The 23,259-nt window shown below is 45.8% G+C and overlaps 1 protein-coding gene across 1 annotated transcript in view; it reads left to right on the top strand.

Annotated features, from left to right (window-relative positions):
* The window catches only part of rftn1a (raftlin, lipid raft linker 1a), a 44,694-nt gene that overhangs the window by 19,492 nt on the left and 1,943 nt on the right, over nucleotides 1-23,259 (top strand). Inside the window, exons 3-6 of the mRNA XM_014178386.2 lie at nucleotides 13,189-13,372; nucleotides 17,037-17,142; nucleotides 21,475-22,459; nucleotides 22,645-22,848. Of these exons, the coding sequence (XP_014033861.1) occupies nucleotides 13,189-13,372; nucleotides 17,037-17,142; nucleotides 21,475-22,459; nucleotides 22,645-22,848 (1,479 nt within the window). The remainder of the gene's footprint in view (nucleotides 1-13,188; nucleotides 13,373-17,036; nucleotides 17,143-21,474; nucleotides 22,460-22,644; nucleotides 22,849-23,259) is intronic.

Genomic DNA, 23,259 nt, shown 5'->3' with positions numbered 1-23,259 from the left:
TGTCATTATGGTGTATTGTGTGTAGATGGGTGAATGTTGAATTCAGGCTGTAACACACCTAAATGTAGATTAAGTCAAAGGGTATGAATACTTGTATGTATGTATGTATGTATGTATGTATACACTGAACAAAAATATAAATTAAACATGTATAGTGGTGGTCCCATGTTTCATGAGCTGAAATAAAAGATCACAGAGATTTTACATATGCACAAAAAGCTTATTTCTCTCAAATGTTGTGGACAACTTTGTTCACATCCCTGTTAGTGAGCATTTCTCCTTTGCCAATATAATCCATCCACCTGACAGGTGTGGCATATCAAGAAGCTGATTAAATGGCATGATCATTACACAGGTGCACATTGTACTGGGGACAATAAAAGGCCACTCTAAAATGAACAGTTTTGTTACACAACACAATGCCACAGATGTCTCAAGTTTTGAGGGAGCGTGCAATTTGCATGTTGACTGCAGGAAGTTCCACCAGACCTGTTGCCAGAGAATTGAATGTTAATCTCTCTACCATAAGCCACCTCCAACGTCATTGGAAAAAAAATGGAAGTACCTCCAACCGGTATCAAAACCGCAGACCATGTGTATGGCATCGTGTGGGCGAGCAGTTTGCTGATGTCCATATTGTGAACAGAGTGCCCCGTGGTGGTGGGGTTATGGTATGGGCAGGCACAAGCTATGGACAATGAACGCAATTGCATTTTATCAATGGCATTTTGAATGCACAGGGATACCATGACGAGAACCTGAGGCCCCATTGTCGCGCCATTCACTTACCTCATGTTTCAGCATGATAATGCATGGCCCCATGTCACAAGGATCTGTACATAATTTCTGGAGGCTGAAAATGTCCCAGTTCTTCCATGACCTGCGTATTCACCAGACATGTCAACCATTGAGCATGTTTGGGATGCTCTGGATTAACGTGTACGACAGCGTGTTCCAGTGCCTGCCAATATCCAGAAACTTTCACACAGCCATTGAAGAGGAGTGGGACAAGATTCCACAGGCCACAATCACCAGCCTGATCAACTCTATGTGAAGGAGATGTGTCGCCCTGCTTGAGGCAAATGGTGGTCACACTAGATACTGACTGGTTTTCTGATCCACGCCCCTACTTTTTTTTAAGGTATCTGTATTCCCAGTAATGTGAAATGCATAGATTGGGGCCTAATTAATTTATTTCAATTGACTGATTTTCTTTTATGAAATGTAGCTCAGTAAAATCTTTGAAGTTGTTGCATATTGCATTTACATGAGTGAATAAAGGGAGGGAGAGGCCATTAAAGAAGGAGAAAAAGAGTGGGCACGAGAAGGTGTTAGAGGAGGAGAGTGAGGGTGGGAAAATGAGTCAGGTGTGATCACACAGTGACTAAAGCTTCTCTCCTCAACTGACACATTGGGGCTCTGAAGTCAGCTGATGAGTTTTAGAGACTGTAGAGAAAGAAACACAGTTCTTATTCTGACTGGTGACGACCATGAAGGCTATAAAGCAGGTCAATCAGAATAGAAACTTCAGGCGGTGTGGATCTTTTGTGTGCGCCCATATGTGCAAGAGACCAAGATGCATATAGCTGCCAAAGTTTGATTTATCCAGCTATTCAGATTGTTTGTTGAATGTAGCTTTCAAAACACATTATATACTGAGCTATCATAACAGATTATATATTGAGCTATCAAAACAGATGATATACTGAGCTATCAAAACAGATGATGTATTGAGCTATCAAAACACATTCTATATTGAGGTATCAGAATGAGTGATTTAGGAGATCGCATGTGTTGTGTGAATCTATCAAAATGTGTGTAAGGTGTTAACATTAAGCTCTGTAGAAAATGCATGAAGAGGTTTACTGATAGAATTCTAAACGCGACTGGTGTAGTCAGTATTCAGACCGAGCAATATTCTACTCTCTAGACTACAGAAATGTCTTGGGGTGTTTTCAGTCAGTTCATCCGAACTCGGTGCACTTAGTCAAGCATTTCCTGTACAACGAATGCTCCAAAACTCCGACCCCCACAGATTGTCTGCCTCCCAAATTGCACCCTATTTCCAACATATGGCGGCAGGTAGCCTAGTGGTTAGAGCGTTGGACTAGTAACCGAAAGGTTGCAAGATCAAATTCCCAAGCTGACAAGGTAAAAATCTGTAATTCTGCCCCTGAACAAGGCAGTTAACCCACTGTTCCTAGGTCGTCATTGAAAATAAGAATTTGTTCTTAACTGACGTGCCTAGTTAAATAAAGGTAAAATAAAAAATACAAGGCATTATGGGTACTGGTCAAAAGTAGTGCTGTATGTAAGGAATAGGGTGTCATTTGGGATGCATCCTGTGTGTTACAACCCTGACCAACAGCAGTCTAACCCACAGGCTCTTTCCTCATACCTCAGCGTTGTGTGTGTCTGTGTGTCTCATACCTCAGCGTTGTGTGTGTCTGTGTGTCTCATACCTCAGCGTTGTGTGTGTCTCATACCTCAGCGGTGGGAAACTCTGGGCTTTCAGTAATGTATTATTTTATAGTCAGTGGTTGGCACATATATCTCTGCTCAACTCTGCTAGTCATTAAAAGATACTGAGGAAATGTCAAGGAGGTATAATATGTCCTGGGGAGGGAGTAATCATCCCCACTTACTCTTGACACACACAGACCCTCACCAGTCAGGATTACAGGAGTATTGGGAGCACAAGGTTCTATTTGGAGAACCTTGAGCTTGATAACTCATAATTCTGATTCCAGAATTCAATATTCTCATTCTGGAGTGTAGCGGTTCTCAATGGTGACCTGCTGATTAACACCTGGACTGTACATTTCACCTTCCTCCGTCTGTCCCTCCGTCCGTCCGTCTGTCCCTCCGTCCGTCCATCCATCCGTCCGTCCCTTCGTCTGTCCCTAAGTCCGTCCCTCCGTCCGTCCCTCCGTCTGTCCCTTCCTCCGTCCGTCCGTCTGTCCCTCCGTCCGTCCATCCATCCGTCTGTCCCTTCGTCTGTCCCTAAGTCCGTCCCTCCGTCCGTCCCTCCGTCTGTCCCTTCCTCCGTCCCTCCGTCTGTCCCTCCGTCTGTCCCTCCGTCCGTCCCACCGGTCAACACTTCCGGAGTCAAGAGGAGTGGGTATCCAACATTCCCACTGGCAGAACCTGGCATTGTAAACTTCCAGAGAGTGTTCTCATGGCAGAGCGGAATGATAGCCCTCTTAAAGCCAATGTGGTAAACGTATAAATGAAACGACTCCTCCCTACCCTCTCCCTATTTCACTGCAGGGGAATTACCCTAATATGTTGTGTGTGTCTTGCTGGTTAGTGTAATAGGAGTGTTAAGATAATGACGCCTAAATTACTGTTTAGTGACACAATCATATTGTATCCATCTCCAGCTGTTATTATGACCAGAGGGAGAGAAAGAGGAGATAGGAGGTGGGTTGAATCCCTATAGATTCAGGATTTTAGTATGAGAATTTAATGTTAGAAAAAAAGCTTGTTTCCATGTGATGAGTATGTGTGGTAGATGTGTGTGTGTGTGTGTGCATGCTTGTGTATGTACACTAACACTGGTATCACAGGAGGTTGGTGGCACCTTAATTGGGGAGGATGGGCTCGTGGTAATGGCTGGAGTGGAATAAGTGGAATGGTATCAACAACATCAAACATGGTTTCCATGTGTGTGATACCATTCCATTTGCTCCGTTCCAGCCATTATTATGAGCCGTCCTCCCCTCAGCAGCCTCCACTGACTGGTGTGCGTGTCTGTGTCTGTGTCTGTGTGTGTGTGTGTGTATGTGTGTGTGTGTGTGTGTGTGTGTGTGTGTGTGTGTGTGTGTGTGTGTGTGTGTGTGTGTGTGTGTGTGTGTGTGTGTGTGTGTGTGTGTGTGTGTGTGTGTGTGTGTGTGAGTGAGAACAGGCCAGATGATGATCTGGGGAACAGATTGAGAATGAGATGGCTAACACATCTCTGTGTGCCTCAGTTCATTTATTCAGCCTAGTGTCTCTCCAGGCCCATGCAAATGAGATGGAATGGGAGAGGATGACAAGCATACAGACAGGCTACACACACACACATCAATACACACACACACCTCATTACACACACACATCAATACACACACACACCTCAATACACACACACACACCTCAAACATGCACGCGCACAAACTCCATACACACAGACATACTGTAGTCATATACTGAGACCAGCCACCCAGAAAGCTGATTAAACTGAGGAGTATTTCTGTCTGTAATACAGCCCTTTTGTGGTGAAAACGAATTCTGATTGTCTGGGCTTTGCTCCCAAGTGGGTGGGCTTATGTGCACCCTTGACCATGTGAAATCCATAGATTAGGGCCCAATGAATTTATTTCAATTGACTGATTTCCTTATATGAACTTTAACTCAGTAAAATTATAGAAATTGTTGCATGTTGCGTTTATATTTTTGTTCAGAATAAAATGCATCTCATGGTATATTTAAGCAATAAGGCCTGAGGAGGTGTGGTATATGGCCAATATACCACGGCTAAGGGCTGTTCTTATGCATAACGCAACACAGCCCTTAGCCGTGGTATATTGACCATATACCACAAACCCTGAGGTGCCTTATTGCTATTATAAACTGGTTACCAACGTAATTAGAGCAGTAAAAATACATGTTTTGTCATGCCCGTGGTATACGGTCTGATATACCATGGCTGTCTCCATTGTGTTCTGATGGCTCCACTCCCTCTCCATTGTGTTCTGATGGCTCCTCTCTCTCTCCATTGTGTTCTGATGGCTCCTCTCTCTCTCTCCATTGTGTCTTGATGGCCCCTCTCTCTCTCCATTGTGTTCTGATGGCTCCTCTCTCTCTCCATTGTGTTCTGATGGCTCCTCTCTCTCTCCATTGTGTTCTGATGGCTCTCTCTCCATTGTGTCTTGATGGCCCCTCTCTCTCTCCATTGTGTTCTGATGGCTCCTCTCTCTCTCCATTGTGTTCTGATGGCTCCACTCTCTCTCCATTGTGTTCTGATGGCTCCTCTCTCTCTCCATTGTGTTCTGATGGCTCCTTTCTCTCTCCATTGTGTTCTGATGGCTCCTCTCTCTCTCCATTGTGTTCTGATGGCTCCACTCTCTCTCTCTCTCTCTCCATTGTGTCCTGATGGCTCCTCTCTCTCCATTGTGTCCTGATGGCTCCAGTCTCTCTCCATTGTGTTCTGATGGCTCCACTCTCTCTCCATTGTGTTCTGATGGCTCCAGTCTCTCTCCATTTTGTCCTGATGGCTCCAGTCTCTCTCCATTGTGTTCTGATTGCTCCTCTCTCTCTCCATTGTGTTCTGATGGCTCCTCTTTCTCTCCATTGTGTTCTGATGGCTCCTCTCTCTCTCCATTGTGTTCTGATGGCTCCTCTCTCTCTCCATTGTGTTCTGATGGCTCCTCTCTCTCTCCATTGTGTTCTGTAATGGGAGCAACCAGGAGCTGATCCTGGTAGCTATAAACATTAATACTGACATCACAGCTAATCCCTGCTATCCCAATGCCAGAGGAGAGAAAGACTGCTCGCACACACTCTCACAGGAAAACACAAGAACACACACACTCTGCACTGTGGGAGAGTTATTGTACATATCCTCTGGAAGAACGAAGCACATGTAGTTTGTTTGTGTGTGTGTGAACTAAACAAAAGCCAGACAGTGTTAAGTTGAGGTTTGAGGCTATGAGTTCCGGTTTAACCAGCAGCATATTTAGCTGCTGTGTTATTATTTCATTCTAACTATAATATCTAAATAATGCTCTCTCTCTCTCTGCCCCCCCATTCCCATTCCCACTCCTCTATCTCTCTCTCTGCCCCCCGTTCTTACTCCTCTCTCTCTCTCTCTCTCTCTCTCTCTCTCTCTCTCTCTCTCTCTCTCTCTCTCTCTCACATTGCCAAAGCAAGTGAGGTAGATAATATACAAAAATGAAATAAACAATAAAAATTAACAGTATGTCTATAAACAGTGTTGTAACAATGTACAGATGGTTAAAGTACACAAGGGAAAATAAATAAGCATAAATATGGGTTGTATTTACAATGGTGTTTGTTCTTCACTGGTTGCCCTTTTCTTGTGGCAAGAGGTCACAAATCTTGCTGCTGTGATGGCACACTGTGGAATTTCACCCAGTAGGTATGGGAGTTCATCAAAATTGGGTTTGTTTTCTAAATCTTTGTGGATCTGTGTAATCTGAGGGAAATATATGTCTCTAATATGGTCATACGTTGGGCAGGAGGTTAGGAAGTGCAGCTCAGTTTCCAACTCATTTTGTGGGCAGTGTGCACATAGCACTTCTCTTGAGAGCCAGGTCTGCCTACGGCGGCCTTTCTCAATAGCAAGGCTATGCTCACTGAGTCTGTACATAGTCAAAGCTTTCCTTAAGTTTGGGTCAGTCACATTGGTCAGGTATTCTGCCACTGTGCACTCTCTGTTTAGGGCCAAATAGCATTCTAGTTTGCTCTGTTTATTTGTTACTTCTTTCCAATGTGTCAAGTAATTATCTTTTAGTTTTCTCATGATTTGGTTGGGTCTAATTGTGCTGCTGTCCTGGGGCTCTGTGGGGTGTGTTTGTGTTTGTGAACGTGAACAGAGCCCCAGGACCAGCTTGCTGAGGGGACTCTTCTCCAGCTTCATCTCTCAGTAGGTGATGGCTTTGTTATGGAAGGTTTGGGAATTGCTTCCTTTTAGGTGGTTGTAGAATTTAACGGCTCTTTTATGGATTTTGATAATTAGTGGGTATCGGCCTAATTCTGCTCTGCATGCATTATTTGGTGTTTTATGTTGTACACGGAGGATATTTTTGCAGAATTCTGCATGCAGAGTCTCAACTTGGTGTTTGTCCCATTTTGTGAATTCTTGGTTGGTGAGCGGACCCAGACCTCACAACCATAAAGGGCAATGGGTTCTATGACTGATTCAAGTATTTTTAGCCATATCCTAATTGGTATGTTGAATTTTATGTTCCTTTTGATGGCATAGAATGCCCTTCTTGCCTTGTCTCTCAGATCGTTCACAGCTTTGTGGAAGTTACCTGTGGTGCTGATGTTTAGGCCAAGGTATGTATAGTTTTTTGTGCGCTCTAAGGCAACGGGGACTAGATAGAATTTGTATTTGTGGTCCTAGCGACTGGACCTTTTTTGGAACACCATTATTTTGGTCTTACTGAGATTTACTGTCAGGGCCCAGGTCTGGCAGAATCTGTGCAGAATATCTAGGTGCTGCTGTAGGCCCTCCTTGGTTGGTGACAGAAGCACCAGATCATCAGCAAACAGTAGACATTTGACTTCAGATTCTAGTAGGGTGAGGCCAGGTGCTGCAGACTTTTCTAGTGCCCGTGCCAATTTGTTGATATATATATATTGAAGAGGGTGGGGCTTAAGCTGCATCCCTGTCTCACCCCACAGCCCTGTGGGAAGCAATGTGTGTGTTTTTTGCCTATTTTAACCGCACACTTGTTGTTTGTGTACATGGATTTTATAATATCGTATGTTTTACCCCCAACACCAGTTTCCATCAATCTGTATAGCAGACCCTCATGCCAAATTGAGTCGAAGGCTTTTTTGAAATCAACAAAGCTTGAGAAGACTTTGCCTTTGTTTTGGTTTGTTTGTTTGTCAATTAGGGTGTGCAGGGTGAATATGTGGTCTGTTGTACGGTAATTTGGTAAAAAGCCAATTTGACATTTGCTCGGTACATTGTTTTCACTGAGGAAATGTACGAGTCTGCTGTTAATGATAATGCAGAGGATTTTCCCAAGGTTGCTGTTGACGCATATCCTGCGGTAGTTATTGAGGTCAAATTTGTCTCCACTTTTGTGGATTGGGGTGATCGGTCCTTGGTTCGAAATATTGGGGAATATGCCAGAGCTAAGGATGATGTTAAAGAGTTTTAGTATAGCCAATTGGAATTTGTTGTCTGTATATTTTATCATTTCATTTAGGATACCATCAACACAACAGGCCTTTTTGGGTTGGAGGTTTTTTATTTTGTCCTGTAGCTCATTCAATGTAATTGGAGAATCCAGTGGGTTCTGGTAGTCTTTAATAGTTGATTCTAAGATTTGTATTTGATCATGTATATGTTTTTGCTCTTTGTTCTTTGTTATAGAGCCAAAAGGATTGGAGAAGTGGTTTATCCATACATCTCCGTTTTGGATAGATAATTCTTCGTGTTGTTGTTTGTTTAGTGTTTTCCAATTTTCCCAGAAGTGGTTAGAGTCTATGGATTCTTCAATCTCCCGCTCTCTTTCCCTCTGTCTCTCTCTCTCTCTGTCCCCCCGTTCCGACTCCTCTCTCTTTTCTCTCTCTCTCCCGCTCTCTTTCCCTCTGTCTCTCTCTCTCTCTGTCCCCCCGTTCCGACTCCTCTCTCTTTTCTCTCTCTCTCCCGCTCTCTTTCCCTCTCTCTCTCTCCCGCTCTCTTTCCCTCTGTCTCTCTCCCTCTCTCTCACTCTGTCCCCCCCGTTCTGACTCCTCTCTCTTTTCTCTCTCTCTCCCGCTCTCTTTCCCTCTGTTCTCTCTCTCTCTGCCCCCCGTTCTGACTCCTCTCTCTTTTCTCTCTCTCTCCGCTCTCTTTCCCTCTGTCTCTCTCTCTCTGCCCCCCGTTCCGACTCCTCTCTCTTTTCTCTCTCTCTCCCGCTCTCTTTCCCTCTGTCTCTCTCCCTCTCTCTCACTCTGTCCCCCGTTCTGACTCCTCTCTCTTTTCTCTCTCTCTCCCGCTCTCTTTCCCTCTGTCTCTCTCCCTCTCTCTCTCTCTCTGCCCCCCGTTCCAACTCCTCTCTCTTTTCTCTCTCTCTCCCGCTCTCTTTCCCTCTGTATCTCTCTCTCTCTCTCTCTCTGCCCCCCGTTCCGACTCCTCTCTCTTTTCTCTCTCTCTCCCGCTCTCTTTCCCCTCTCTCTCTCCCGCTCTCTTTCCCTCTGTCTCTCTCCCTCTCTCTCACTCTGTCCCCCCCGTTCTGACTCCTCTCTCTTTTCTCTCTCTCTTTCCCTCTCTCTTTCCCTCTGTCTCTCTCTCTCTCTGCCCCCGTTCCGACTCCTCTCTCTTTTCTCTCTCTCTCCCTCTCTCTTTCCCTCTGTATCTCTCCCTCTCTCTCTCTCTGCCCCCGTTCCGACTCCTCTCTCTTTTCTCTCTCTCTCCCTCTCTCTTTCCCTCTGTATCTCTCCCTCTCTCTCTCTCTGCCCCCCGTTCCGACTCCTCTCTCTTTTCTCTCTCTCTCCCTCTCTCTTTCCCTCTGTATCTCTCCCTCTTTCTCACTCTCTGCCCTCCGTTCTGACTCCTGTCTCTTTTCTCTCTCTCTCCCGCTCTCTTTCCCTCTGTATCTCTTTCTCTCTTTCCTACATACAGAGCTTGTGATTTATTTCTTGCTCACACACTTGACCTCCCGAAACCATAACCCTCTCTAACCGTAACCCTCTCTAACCGTAACCCTCTCTAACCGTAACCCTCTCTAACCATAACCCTCTCTAACCATAACCCTCTCTAACCATAACCCTCTCTAACCGTAACCCTCTCTAACCGTAACCCTCTCTAACCGTAACCCTCTCTAACCATAACCCTCTCTAACCGTAACCCTCTCTAACCATAACCCTCTCTAACTGTAACCCTCTCTAACCATAAAACTCTCTAACTATAACCGTAACCCTCTCTAACCATAACCCTCTCTAACTGTAACCCTCTCTAACCATAACCCTCTCTAACCATAAAACCCTCTAACTATAACCGTAACCCTCTCTAACCATAACCCTCTCTAACCATAACCCTCTCTAACCGTAACCCTCTCTAACCGTAACCCTCTCTAACTGTAACCCTCTCTAACTGTAACCCTCTCTAACCATAAAACTCTCTAACTATAACCGTAACCCTCTCTAACCATAACCCTCTCTAACCGTAACCCTCTCTAACCGTAACCCTCTCTAACCGTAACCCTCTCTAACCGTAACCCTCTCTAACCATATAACTCTCTAACTATAACCGCAACCCTCTCTAACCGTAACCCTCTCTAACCATAACCCTCTCTAACCATAACCCTCTCTAACCGTAACACTCTCTAACCGTAACCCTCTCTAACCGTAACCCTCTCTAACCATAAAACTCTCTAACTATAACCGTAACCCTCTCTAACCGTAACCCTCTCTAACCGTAACCCTCTCTAACCGTAAAACTCTCTAACTATAACCGTAACCCTCTCTATCCATAACCCTCTCTAACCATAACCCTCTCTAACCGTAACCCTCTCTAACCGTAACCCTCTCTAACCGTAACCCTCTCTAACCATAACCCTCTCTAACCATAACCCTCTCTAACCGTAACCCTCTCTAACCCTACACCCTCTCTAACCATAACCCTCTCTAACCGTAACCCTCTCTAACCGTAACCCTCTCTAACCGTAACCCTCTCTAACCATAAAACTCTCTAACTATAACCGTAACCCTCTCTAACCGTAACCCTCTCTAACTGTAACCCTCTCTAACCATAACCCTCTCTAACCATAAAACTCTCTAACTATAACCGTAACCCTCTCTAACCGTAACCCTCTCTAACCGTAACCCTCTCTAACCGTAACCCTCTCTAACCATAACCCTCTCTAACCATAACCCTCTCTAACCGTAACCCTCTCTAACCGTAACCCTCTCTAACCGTATAACTCTCTAACTATAACATTTTAGTCATTTAGCAGACGCTCTTATCCAGAGCGACTTACAGTAGTGAATGCATACATTTCATACATTTTTTTTTCTGTGCTGGCCCCCCGTGGGAAACGAACCCACAACCCTGGTGTTGCAAACACCATGCTCTACCAACTGAGCTACAGGGAAGGCTGTAGGAAGGCTGTAACCGTAACCCTCTCTAACCATAAAACTCTCTAACTATAACCGTAACCCTCTCTAACCATAACCCTCTCTAACCATAACCCTGTCTAACCATAACCCTCTCTAACCGTAACCCTCTCTAACCATAACCCTCTCTAACCGTAACCCTCTCTAACCGTAACCCTCTCTAACCGTAACCCTCTCTAACCATAACCGTAACCCTCTCTAACCGTAACCCGCTCTAACCGTAACCCTCTCTAACCATAACCCTCTCTAACCATAACCATAACCCTCTCTAACCATAACCCTCTCTAACCGTAACCCTCTGTAACCCTCTCTAACCATAACCCTCTCTAACCATAACCCTCTCTAACCATAACCCTCTCTAACCGTAACACTCTCTAACCATAACCCTCTCTAACCGTAACCCTCTCTAACCATAAAACTCTCTAACTATAACCGTAACCCTCTCTAACCGTAACCCTCTCTAACCGTAACCCTCTCTAACCATAACCCTCTCTAACTATAACCGAAACCCTCTCTAACCGTAACCCTCTCTAACCATAACCCTCTCTAACCATAAAACTCTCTAACTCTAACCATAACCCTCTCTAACCATAACCCTCTCTAACCCTAACCTTCTCTAACCATAACCATAACCCTCTCTAACCGTAACCCTCTCTAACCGTAACCCTCTCTAACCATAACCCTCTCTAACCATAACCCTCTCTAACCCTAACCCTCTCTAACCATGACCCTCTATAACCCTACACCCTCTCTAACCATAACCCTCTCTAACCATAACCCTCTCTAACCATAACCCTCTCTAACCCTAACCCTCTCTAACCATAACCCTCTCTAACCCTACACCCTCTCTAACCATAACCCTCTCTAACCATAACCGTAACCCTCTCTAACCATAACCCTCTCTAACCATAACCCTCTCTAACAATAACCCTCTCTAACCATAACCCTCTCTAACTATAACCCTCTCTAACCCTACACCCTCTCTAACCATAACCCTCTCTAACTGTAACGCTCTCTCCCTACATACTACTTTGCTTTCTCACTCACACATATTCCCCTTATTTTCATCCTCTTTTTGTGTCTCTACCACTCACACCCACCCATACACACACACACACTCACCCTCCTCCACAACCACTCACACACACTCACCCTCCTCCACAACCACTCACACACACTCACCCTCCTCCACACTCACACCCACTCACCCTCCTCCACAACCACTCACACACACTCACCCTCCTCCACACTCACACCCACTCACCCTCCTCCACACTCACACCCACTCACCCTCCTCCACACTCACACCCACTCACCCTCCTCCACACTCACACCCACTCACCCTCCTCCACACTCACACCCACTCACCCTCCTCCACACTCACACCCACTCACCCTCCTCCACACACACACCCACTCACCCTCCTCCACACACACACCCCCACACCCACCCATACATAACCACTCACACCCACTCACCCTCCTCCACACACACCCCCACACCCACCCATACACATACACAACCACACACACACCCCCATACACACAACCACACCCCCCACACACAACCACACCCCCCACACACACACAACCACACACACACACACACACACACACACAGCCACACACACACACACACACACACCCACACCCACACATACACAACCACACACCCCCCACACTCACACACACACACACCCCCACACCCACCCATACACATACACAACCACCCACACCCCCCCACACACACAACCACCCACACCCCCCCACACACACAACCATACACACACACCCCCCACACACACAACCACACACACCCCACATACACAACCACACACACACACACACACACACACACCCACACATACACAACCTCACACCCCCCACACTCACACACACACCCACACACACACAACCACACGCAACCACACACACACCCACACCCACACACACAACCACACATACCCCCACACACAACCACACATACCCCCCACACACAACCACACATACCCCCCCACACACACAACCACACATACCCCCCACACACACAACCACACATACCCCCCCACACACACAACCACACATACCCCCCCACACACACAACCACACATACCCCCCACATACACAACCACACATACCCCCCCACATACACAACCACACATACCCCCCCCCACACACAACCACACATACCCCCCCACACACACAACCACACATACCCCCACATACACAACCACACATACCCCCCCACATACACAACCACACATACCCCCCCACATACACAACCACACATACCCCCCCACACACACACTTACTCACTCTCTCACACAAGTTCTCTTTCTCTCTCCAGAGGTGTCTGTGTCCTCAGTGCTGTGTCTGTCGTCAGTGAGAGAGTTACCAGTCCAGGTGAGGGAGCTGTATGGTCAGGGCTTTGTCCTGGTGGCTGTCCATCCCTTCGTCCACCCTTGTGGCCCCAGGCCCGCACGCATCCAACGCCAGCTACACAGAGCTGTCCTCATCAGAGAGACACAGAGGTATGGAAAACACACACACACACACACACACACACACACACACACACACACACACACACACACACACACACACACACACACAGAGGTACGGAGACATATATACACACACACTCTCATTTCCTGCAACCAACGCCTGCTACACAGAACACCGAGACACATAGTTAGGGAAGGCCTCTGGATTCTATTCTCACCTGCAGGAGCCTCATCTGAATTCTATTCTCACCTGCAGGAGCCTCATCTGAATTCTATTCTCACCTGCAGGAGCCTCATCTGAATTCTATTCTCACCTGCAGGAGCCTCATCTGAATTCTATTCTCACCTGCAGGAGCCTCATCTGAATTCTATTCTCACCTGCAGGAGCCTCATCTGAATTCTATTCTCACCTGCAGGAGCCTCATCTGAATTCTATTCTCACCTGCAGGAGCCTCATCTGAATTCTATTCTCACTTGCAGGAGCCTCATCTGAATTCTATTCTCACCTGCAGGAGCCTCATCTGAATTCTATTCTCACCTGCAGGAGCCTCATCTGAATTCTATTCTCACTTGCAGGAGCCTCATCTGAATTCTATTCTCACCTGCAGGAGCCTCATCTGAATTCTATTCTCACCTGCAGGAGCCTCATCTGAATTCTATTCTCACTTGCAGGAGCCTCATCTGAATTCTATTCTCACCTGCAGGAGCCTCATCTGAATTCTATTCTCACCTGCAGGAGCCTCATCTGAATTCTATTCTCACCTGCAGGAGCCTCATCTGAATTCTATTCTCACTTGCAGGAGCCTCATCTGAATTCTATTCTCACCTGCAGGAGCCTCATCTGAATTCTATTCTCACCTGCAGGAGCCTCATCTGAATTCTATTCTCACTTGCAGGAGCCTCATCTGAATTCTATTCTCACCTGCAGGAGCCTCATCTGAATTCTATTCTCACCTGCAGGAGCCTCATCTGAATTCTATTCTCACCTGCAGGAGCCTCATCTGAATTCTATTCTCACCTGCAGGAGCCTCATCTGAATTCTATTCTCACCTGCAGGAGCCTCATCTGAATTCTATTCTCACCTGCAGGAGCCTCATCTGAATTCTATTCTCACCTGCAGGAGCCTCATCTGAATTCTATTCTCACCTGCAGGAGCCTCATCTGAATTATATACTTTCCCACAAAATCTGTGAAATCTGAGCAGAATCCTATTTTCACACTGAGGATTCTCGGCAGAGATCTATTCTCACCCGTGTAATTCTTGAAGCATACTGTATGTGTAGATAGGGAACTGTATACAGTGTGTGGCAGGCCCATGCATATAGACATGCTCACACTTAGAAATGTAAACTGTTCTCTACTTCCACACATACTGTATATGCTTACACAAATACACACACACACAATCTTTCCATCATACTCACACGTGTGCGTGCGTAGACACATACACACACACAGTTGGGTGATCCTGCCAATTGGCACTTGTCACCGTGGCGACGACTGATTGCATCATCAGCACCTGCCGGAGGGGAACAATGTGCTAGGATAGGGGAACCATGAGGCCTCCTGTTCTCCTTTTATCTCTCCATCTCTCTCCAACCCTCTATCCTCCACTCTTTCCTCCTTTTATCTCTCCATCTCTCTCAACCCTCTATCCTCCACTCTTTCCTCCTTTTATCTCTCCATCTCTCTCCAACCCTCTATCCTCCACTCTTTCCTCCTTTTATCTCTCCATCTCTCTCAACCCTCTATCCTTCTCTCTCCTCCTTTTATCTCTCCATCTCTCTCCAACCCTCTATCCTCCACTCTTTCCTCCTTTTATCTCTCCATCTCTCTCAACCCTCTATCCTCCACTCTTTCCTCCTTTTATCTCTCCATCTCTCTCGACCCTCTATCCTCCACTCTTTCCTCCTTTTATCTCTCCATCTCTCTCCAACCCTCTATCCTCCACTCTTTCCTCCTTTTATCTCTCCATCTCTCTCAACCCTCTATCCTTCTCTCTCCTCCTTTTATCTCTCCATCTCTCTCCAACCCTCTATCCTCCACTCTTTCCTCCTTTTATCTCTCCATCTCTCTCCAACCCTCTATCCTCCACTCTTTCCTCCTTTTATCTCTCAATCTCTCTCCAACCCTCTATCCTCCACTCTTTCCTCCTTTTATCTCTCCATCTCTCTCAACCCTCTATCCTCCACTCTTTCCTCCTTTTATCTCTCCATCTCTCTCCAACCCTCTATCCTCCACTCTTTCCTCCTTTTATCTCTCCATCTCTCTCAACCCTCTATCCTCCACTCTTTCCTCCTTTTATCTCTCCATCTCTCTCAACCCTCTATCCTCCACTCTTTCCTCCTTTTATCTCTCCATCTCTCTCAACCCTCTATCCTCCACTCTTTCCTCCTTTTATCTCTCCATCTCTCTCAACCCTCTATCCTCCACTTTCCTCCTTTTATCTCTCCATCTCTCTCAACCCTCTATCCTCCACTCTTTCCTCCTTTTATCTCTCCATCTCTCTCAACCCTCTATCCTCCACTCTTTCCTCCTTTTATCTCTCCATCTCTCTCCAACCCTCTATCCTCCACTCTTTCCTCCTTTTATCTCTCCATCTCTCTCAACCCTCTATCCTCCACTCTTTCCTCCTTTTATCTCTCAATCTCTCTCCAACCCTCTATCCTCTCTCCTCCTTTTATCTCTCCATCTCTCTCCAACCCTCTATCCTCCACTCTTTCCTCCTTTTATCTCTCCATCTCTCTCAACCCTCTATCCTTCTCTCTCCTCCTTTTATCTCTCCATCTCTCTCCAACCCTCTATCCTCCACTCTTTCCTCCTTTTATCTCTCCATCTCTCTCCAACCCTCTATCCTCTCTCCTCCTTTTATCTCTCCATCTCTCTCAACCCTCTATCCTCTCTCCTCCTTTCATTTCTACATTTCCTTTTCCACCATCCTCCTCTTTTACCCTCTACTTTTATGATCCCTTCGTCACTTGCATCCCATTTTCCTCTATTCTCCTCTTCTCTCTCCATCATTTCATCTCTCCCCTTTTTTCCAGACTGTATCCTCCTCTTATCTCTCCTCCTCTCATCCCTCCATTATCACCATTCTCCTTTCTTCCATTCTCTAAAGCACAATAGATTACTAAGATCCAGAATACAAACATGATTATCTATTTTATTCAGGCCTTCATCAGTCCTTTCTACACGTTCATGTCTTTCTACACGTTCATGTCTTTCTACACGTTCATGTCTTTCTACACGTTCATGTCTTTCTACACGTTCATGTCTTTCTACACGTTCATGTCTTTCTACACGTTCATGTCTTTCTACACGTTCATGTCTTTCTACACGTTCACGTCTTTCTACACGTTCACGTCTTTCTACACGTTCACGTCTTTCTACACGTTCACGTCTTTCTACACGTTCACGTCTTTCTACACGTTCACGTCTTTCTACACGTTCATGTCTTTCTACACGTTCATGTCTTTCTACACGTTCATGTCTTTCTACACGTTCATGTCTTTATTGGAGAAGAAAGTAAGACTGTGTCCTAAATGGCTATTCCCTACATAGTGCACTCATTTTGACCATAGCCATATGGGCCTCTATGAGCCCTGCAAAAGTAGTGCACTATATAGGGAATAGGGTACATAAATGTCCGCTGATGTCTTCCTTCATCCCTCTTTCATTTCTCTCTATCCAGTTCAGAGAACCAGCTGAAGTGGGCGGGGCTTCGCCTGGAGACAGACGTGTGTGTGGCGGGTCAACAGGCCCCTGACCCAGAAGTCATCCAGAACTACGTGAAGAAGGTCAGCCCTGCCCATTAATCCTAATGCACAGATCTAGGATCAGCTTACTACCTACACTCAGCTCCACTCTGGGAGAAGTTACCCATAGGCACAGATCTAGCATCAGCTTACTACTTACACTCAGCTCCACTCTGGGAGAAGTTACCCATAGGCACAGATCTAGCATCAGCTTACTACTTACACTCAGCTCCACTCTGGGAGAAGTTACCCATAGGCACAGATCTAGCATCAGCTTACTACTTACACTCAGCTCCACTCTGGGAGAAGTTACCCATAGGCACAGATCTAGCATCAGCTTACTACTTACACTCAGCTCCACTCTGGGAGAAGTTACCCATAGGCACAGATCTAGCATCAGCTTACTACTTACACTCAGCTCCACTCTGGGAGAAGTTACCCATAGGCACAGATCTAGCATCAGCTTACTACTTACACTCAGCTCCACTCTGGGAGAAGTTACCCATAGGCACAGATCTAGCATCAGCTTACTACTTACACTCAGCTCCACTCTGGGAGAAGTTACCCATAGGCACAGATCTAGCATCAGCTTACTACTTACACTCAGCTCCACTCTGGGAGAAGTTACCCATAGGCACAGATCTAGGATCAACAAATTCCTCCATACGTTTTAATCGTAGCCCTTTACTCTCGGGTTGAAAATGGCAGATTTGGGTACTAATAAGTCTGAGTGAGGGAAATGCTGTACATTAAGAGGACTATGTATTTTGAAATATGAGATGTTGATGTCATACAAGCAAGCCAAACACCTGTGAGTCACATCACATCTCCAAATCATAAAACTCATGTCATATTGCAGGGTCAAGGTTTCTGATCACTATGTTTGATGTAGTTACCAGATGACATGTGGTCATGCCCTGGGATGTTCTGAACACAATGAGCTTGTGTTTGTTTATTTCACTTAAATGCACTCATGACTCCTTTTAATGCGCACCAAAATGCCAATCTGTTTCTCTGAGTTGCCTTGTGAAAGCCTAACACTGTACCTAACACTGTACCTAATCAATTTAATGTTATTTTAATCGACAAAAAATGTGCTTTCTTTCAAAAACAAGAACATTTCTAAGTGACTCCAAACTTTTGAAAAGTAGTGTAGCTCTATCCATATAGACCAATTCCCACAAATGGAAAGGGTTAAAGAGCCGATCCTTAGTTGGAATCCTCGCCTCTGTTTTGGTAAAAAGGTCAACGATGGGCCTGGAGAAATTCTAATTCATAGACCGAGCTATGGATTCAAGGACTGACCAATCCAAGATATCAAAATTATAGTTTAAAACATGTTTTGAGGCGCTACAGTGTTTGTTTACGTTTACATTGTTTACAAACAATGGAGTAAAACAAGCTAATATTATGGGTTCTGATGGGGTACGACAGTTGAACTAAAGTCATTAGGTGTTTATAAGTTACATTCTTCAAGAATCAATAGGTATATATCTTTAGTTTATAAGTAAAAACTGTATGTAGCAACTGCAGATTGTCCCTTTAAAGGGACATTACACTCTAAAATTCATCCCTAAATTTGAACCTTAATATTTGACAGAAAAATTCTAGTGGCAAGCTCATCCTAATTTCCTTGGATGCCTCCTTACTGGAAGAAGAGGAAGCCACTTTGACTATTGAGATGCCCCCTAATGTCACTATCAGCTGTGACATCATCGTTTAACCATCACAAACTCCCTCTTAGGCACTTATAGTAGTGAGTTCATCTCATTCTACAGCGACCATGAGAAGTGAACAGGCCTTATTGAGGAGATTTGCATGTGAGCAGGCGGAGCATAAAAGGGAGCGGTGATTGGATGGAAATGCACAGGGCTCAGTATAATGTGATATGGTCAGGCAGCGTGACATGAATAGGCAATCAGATAGCAGCCTGGCTGCTGGGGAATCACTGAAAAGAACCACGGACAGGACCCAATAGAAGAGTAGGGGACATTGATGGGTCTTCTCACACTGCAGGGTTTGGCACTTACTTCCTTATGACACACACACACACACGTGTGTCCTTCCGTACATGGACACACTAAACATGAATAAGTACATGTCAAGGAGGTATAATAAGCCTTTGGGTGGGATTGAGTAATAATCCCCACCACCCACATACATGTGACACACACACACACACACACACACACACACACACACACACACACACACACACACACACACACACACACACACACACACACACACACACACACACACATTTTGTATTTCTACTCACATCTTGACAGACTCAAGAGGTGGGCAGTGTCTGTTCACTGTCCCTCATCTTCATCTGCCTCCCCCCACAAAACTGTGTGTGTGTTGATTGTCATTGAAGGAGGGATGGTAATGGGGAAAGATGTCTCGTTATTATTGGTGGTAGTTAGCATTCTGTGTTCTCTCTAACGAGCCCCTCTCAAACTGTCAGCATTAATATCAACTGACAGTTAACCAGAGGAGCTCTGTGGGAGGGAGAGAGAGAATGACACACACACACACACGATAATGACAAACGCACATGCAGACCGTGGATAATGAGGTTCCTTTGTCATTAGAATACTTGGTCTTTCGGGATGATTAGGCTGTTTTCAGGGTGTTTGCAGAATGTCTGTAGTGTGTAAATGAGGCTGTGGGTATAACCCCAAGTAAGCGTAATGGCTACTGATTGAATATGATTTGTATCTATATGTGTATCGGGCATGTGAGAGTGTGTGTGTCCCCGTGTCCATCCCTTTCTGTGTGCTTGAGTGTACAGTACCAGTAAACATATGGAATCATGTAGTAACCAAAAAAGTGTTAAACAAATCAAAATATATTTTAGATTCTTCAAAGTAGCCACCCTTTGCCTGGATGACAGCTTTGCACCCTCTTGGCATTCTCTCAACCATCTTCATTAGGAATGCTTTTCCAACAGTCTTGAAGGAGTTCCCACATATGCTGAGCACTTGTTGGCTGCTTTTCCTTCACTCTGCGGTCCAACTCATCCCAAACCATCTCAATTGGGTTGAGGTTGGGTGATTGTGGAGGCCAGGTCATCTGACGCAGCACTCCATCACTCTCCTTATTGGTCAAATTGCCCTTTCACAGCCTGGAGATGTGTTTTGGGTCATTGTCCTGTTGAAAAACAAATGATAGTCCCACTAAGCTCAAACCAGATGGAATGACGTATCGCTGCAGAATGCTGTGTCACCAGCAAAGCACCCCCACACCATCACACCTCCTCCTCCATGCTTCACAGTGGGAACCACACATGCGTAGATCATCCACTCACCTACTCTGCGTCTCACAAAGACACGGCTGTTGGAACCAAAGTCTCAAATTTTGACTCATCAGACCAAAGGACAGATTTCCACTGGTCTAATGCCCATTGCTTGTGTTTCTTGGCCCAAGCAAGTCTCTTCTTATTATTAGTGTCCTTTAGTAGTGGTTTCTTTGTAGCAATTTGACCATGAAGGCCTGATTCACGCAGTCTCCTCTGAACAGTTGATGTTGAGATGTGTCTGTTATTTGAATTCTGTGAAGCATTTATTTGGGCTGCAATTTCTGAGGCTGGTAACTCTTATGAATTTATCCTCGGCAGCAGAGGTAATTCTGGGTCTTCCTTTCCTGTGGCGGTCCTCATGAGAGCCAGTTTCATCATAGCGCTTGATGGTTTTTGCAACTGCACTTGAACAAACTTTCAAAGTTTTTGACATTTTCCGATGTCTTAATGATGGACTGTCATTTCTCTTTGCTTGTTTGAGCTGTTCTTGCCATAATATGGACTTGGTCTTTTAGCAAATCTCCTGTACACCACCCCTACCTAGTCACACACAACTGATTGGCTCAAACACATTAAGAAGGAAAGAAATTCCACAAATTAACTTTTAACAAGGCACACCTGTTAATTGAAATGCATTCTAGATGACTGCCTCATGAACCTGGTTGAGAGAATGCCAAGAGGGTGCAAAGCTGTCATCAAGGCAAAGAGTGGCTACTTTGAAGAATCTCAAGTATAAAATATATTTGGATTTATTTAACACTTTTTGGGTTACTACATTATTCCATGTGTTATTTCATAGTTGTGATGTCTTCACTATTATTCTACAATGTAGAAAATAGTAAATATAAAGAAAAACCCTTGAATGAGAAGGTGTATCCAAACTTTTGACTGGTACTGTGTGTGTGTGTGTGTGTGTGTGTGTGTGTGTGTGTGTGTGTGTGTGTGTGTGTGTGTGTGTGTGTGTGTGTGTGTGTGTGTGTGTGTGTGTGTGTGTGTGTGTGTGTGTGTGTGTGTGTGTGTGTGTGTGTGTGTGTGTGTTTGTGTTTGTGTGTGTGTGTTTTTTGGACCAGATCCAGGACATGGCAGAGCAGGGTATGCTGTTTGTGGGCTTCCTGCAGCAGCCTGGCGGGGGACCCTGTTTCCTGGGGCACTTGGACCCTGAGGACCTGTCCTCCCTGCACTCCAGCCCCTCCCCCATACACAGACACCCCACCAGTCCCTCAGAACCCACGATACCGGATCCCAGCCCTACAGGCTCTGCAGAACCCCACCAGAATCTCCTAGAACCAGAACACGACCGGAACACAGAAGTGAAAACACCAGAACACAAGTTGGTTGAACTCAGAACAATTGAACAGAACCCTACAGATACCAGACAGGTGGAGCTGGACTTGAGCTCAACAGGACTGCCAGATCTCACACAGGACTCTACTCCAATAGAATCATCAAACAGAGAACACGACCACAGTACAGGCAAAATAGCCTCAATAGAAGACCAACCAAACCGCTGTCCAGATGAACCAGCAGACTCAGCAGAGAGACCCAGCCAAAGAGATCCAGAGAGTGACCAACAGAACCACAACCACGCCCCAACAGAACTCCCTGGCGACCGGGATCAACTACAGTCTAACAACACAATAGAGACCACATGTATAGAGAGACAACAGAATGAAAGCCAAGCAGACTTCATCAGGATTCTACTACCCAACTTCAGCCCAACAGAGTTAACACATGGACTTGGTGGTCCAGACGCAGACAGACAGTGCCAGGGAGACAGACAGAGTCTAAGCCCTCAGACACAGAACCACAAACAGAGACCGGAAATGGACCATGGCTCAGACAACCTGGTCCGGTCACCAGAACTAGACAACGGTGACCACGGGTCAGAGTCTGGGGCTGAGAGGGGGTGTAACCGTAGAAACGAGGGCACGGGCGGTGACCCGGATGAGCATCTGAGGAGCAGCAGAGTTCCGACCCACAACAACAACAATCACATCCGGGTCAAGAGTCCAGACAGAGAAAAGAGGGCTGCAGGGTCTCCACCAGCACAGAGCAGTGAGTGTGAAGTCTACTACTGTTGCCACTGGGTTATAGAGGTTGCTGTTGTGAGTTTATACTGAATATTACTGAATAATATAATATTGATTGATTTCAGACTTGTGTATAGTATTTAAAACTAATGCTATGTGTCTCTCTCTCTGTGTGTGTGTGTGTGTGTGTGTGTGTGTGTGTGTGTGTAGGGGTGCAGCTGTTTGCCCTGTACAACCACACAGGGGAGCTGTCCAGCTCTCTGAGGTTCTACTCCCTCAGGGTTCCGCTGCAGCTGCAGAGAGAGGCGGGGCTAGTAACGGAGGTTGACGCCCACTGGCTGGATCACATGACCCAGCATTTCACCAGCGGAGCTCACCTCATCGACGGCTTCTTTCACCTTGGAGACGACAATGGTATGTTTTGCACAATGTGTAATACAGTAGTAGCCATTTCAGTGAGGCCAGACTGTTTGGCTTGTCCATGAGCATTGCAGTTAAGAAGAGCACAAACAGCTCTTTGACAACGCTAGTGCTGTAGTGTTTACCATGGCGAACATACTTACAACTTTTGGAACGTAGGGGGAAATGGTAAAGGCCTACTTGGAAAGTGTGTAGGCTCAAGCTCACCCATGTTCCTTCACCCATGATGCGTGGAAGTACATCAAAGCTTATCCGTGTTCCTTCACCCATGATGCGTGGAAGTACATCAAAGCTTATCCGTGTTCCTTCACCCATGATGCGTGGAAGTACATCAAAGCTTATCCGTGTTCCTTCACCCATGATGCGTGGAAGTACATCAAAGCCAGAACGGATCAAATCTGTGGA

The sequence above is a fragment of the Salmo salar genome, chromosome ssa27 (assembly GCF_905237065.1).
Source record: "Salmo salar chromosome ssa27, Ssal_v3.1, whole genome shotgun sequence".
NCBI lineage: Eukaryota > Metazoa > Chordata > Actinopteri > Salmoniformes > Salmonidae > Salmo > Salmo salar.
Note: the sequence above shows the minus strand (reverse complement) of the source record. Positions and strands in the feature narration are given on the sequence as shown.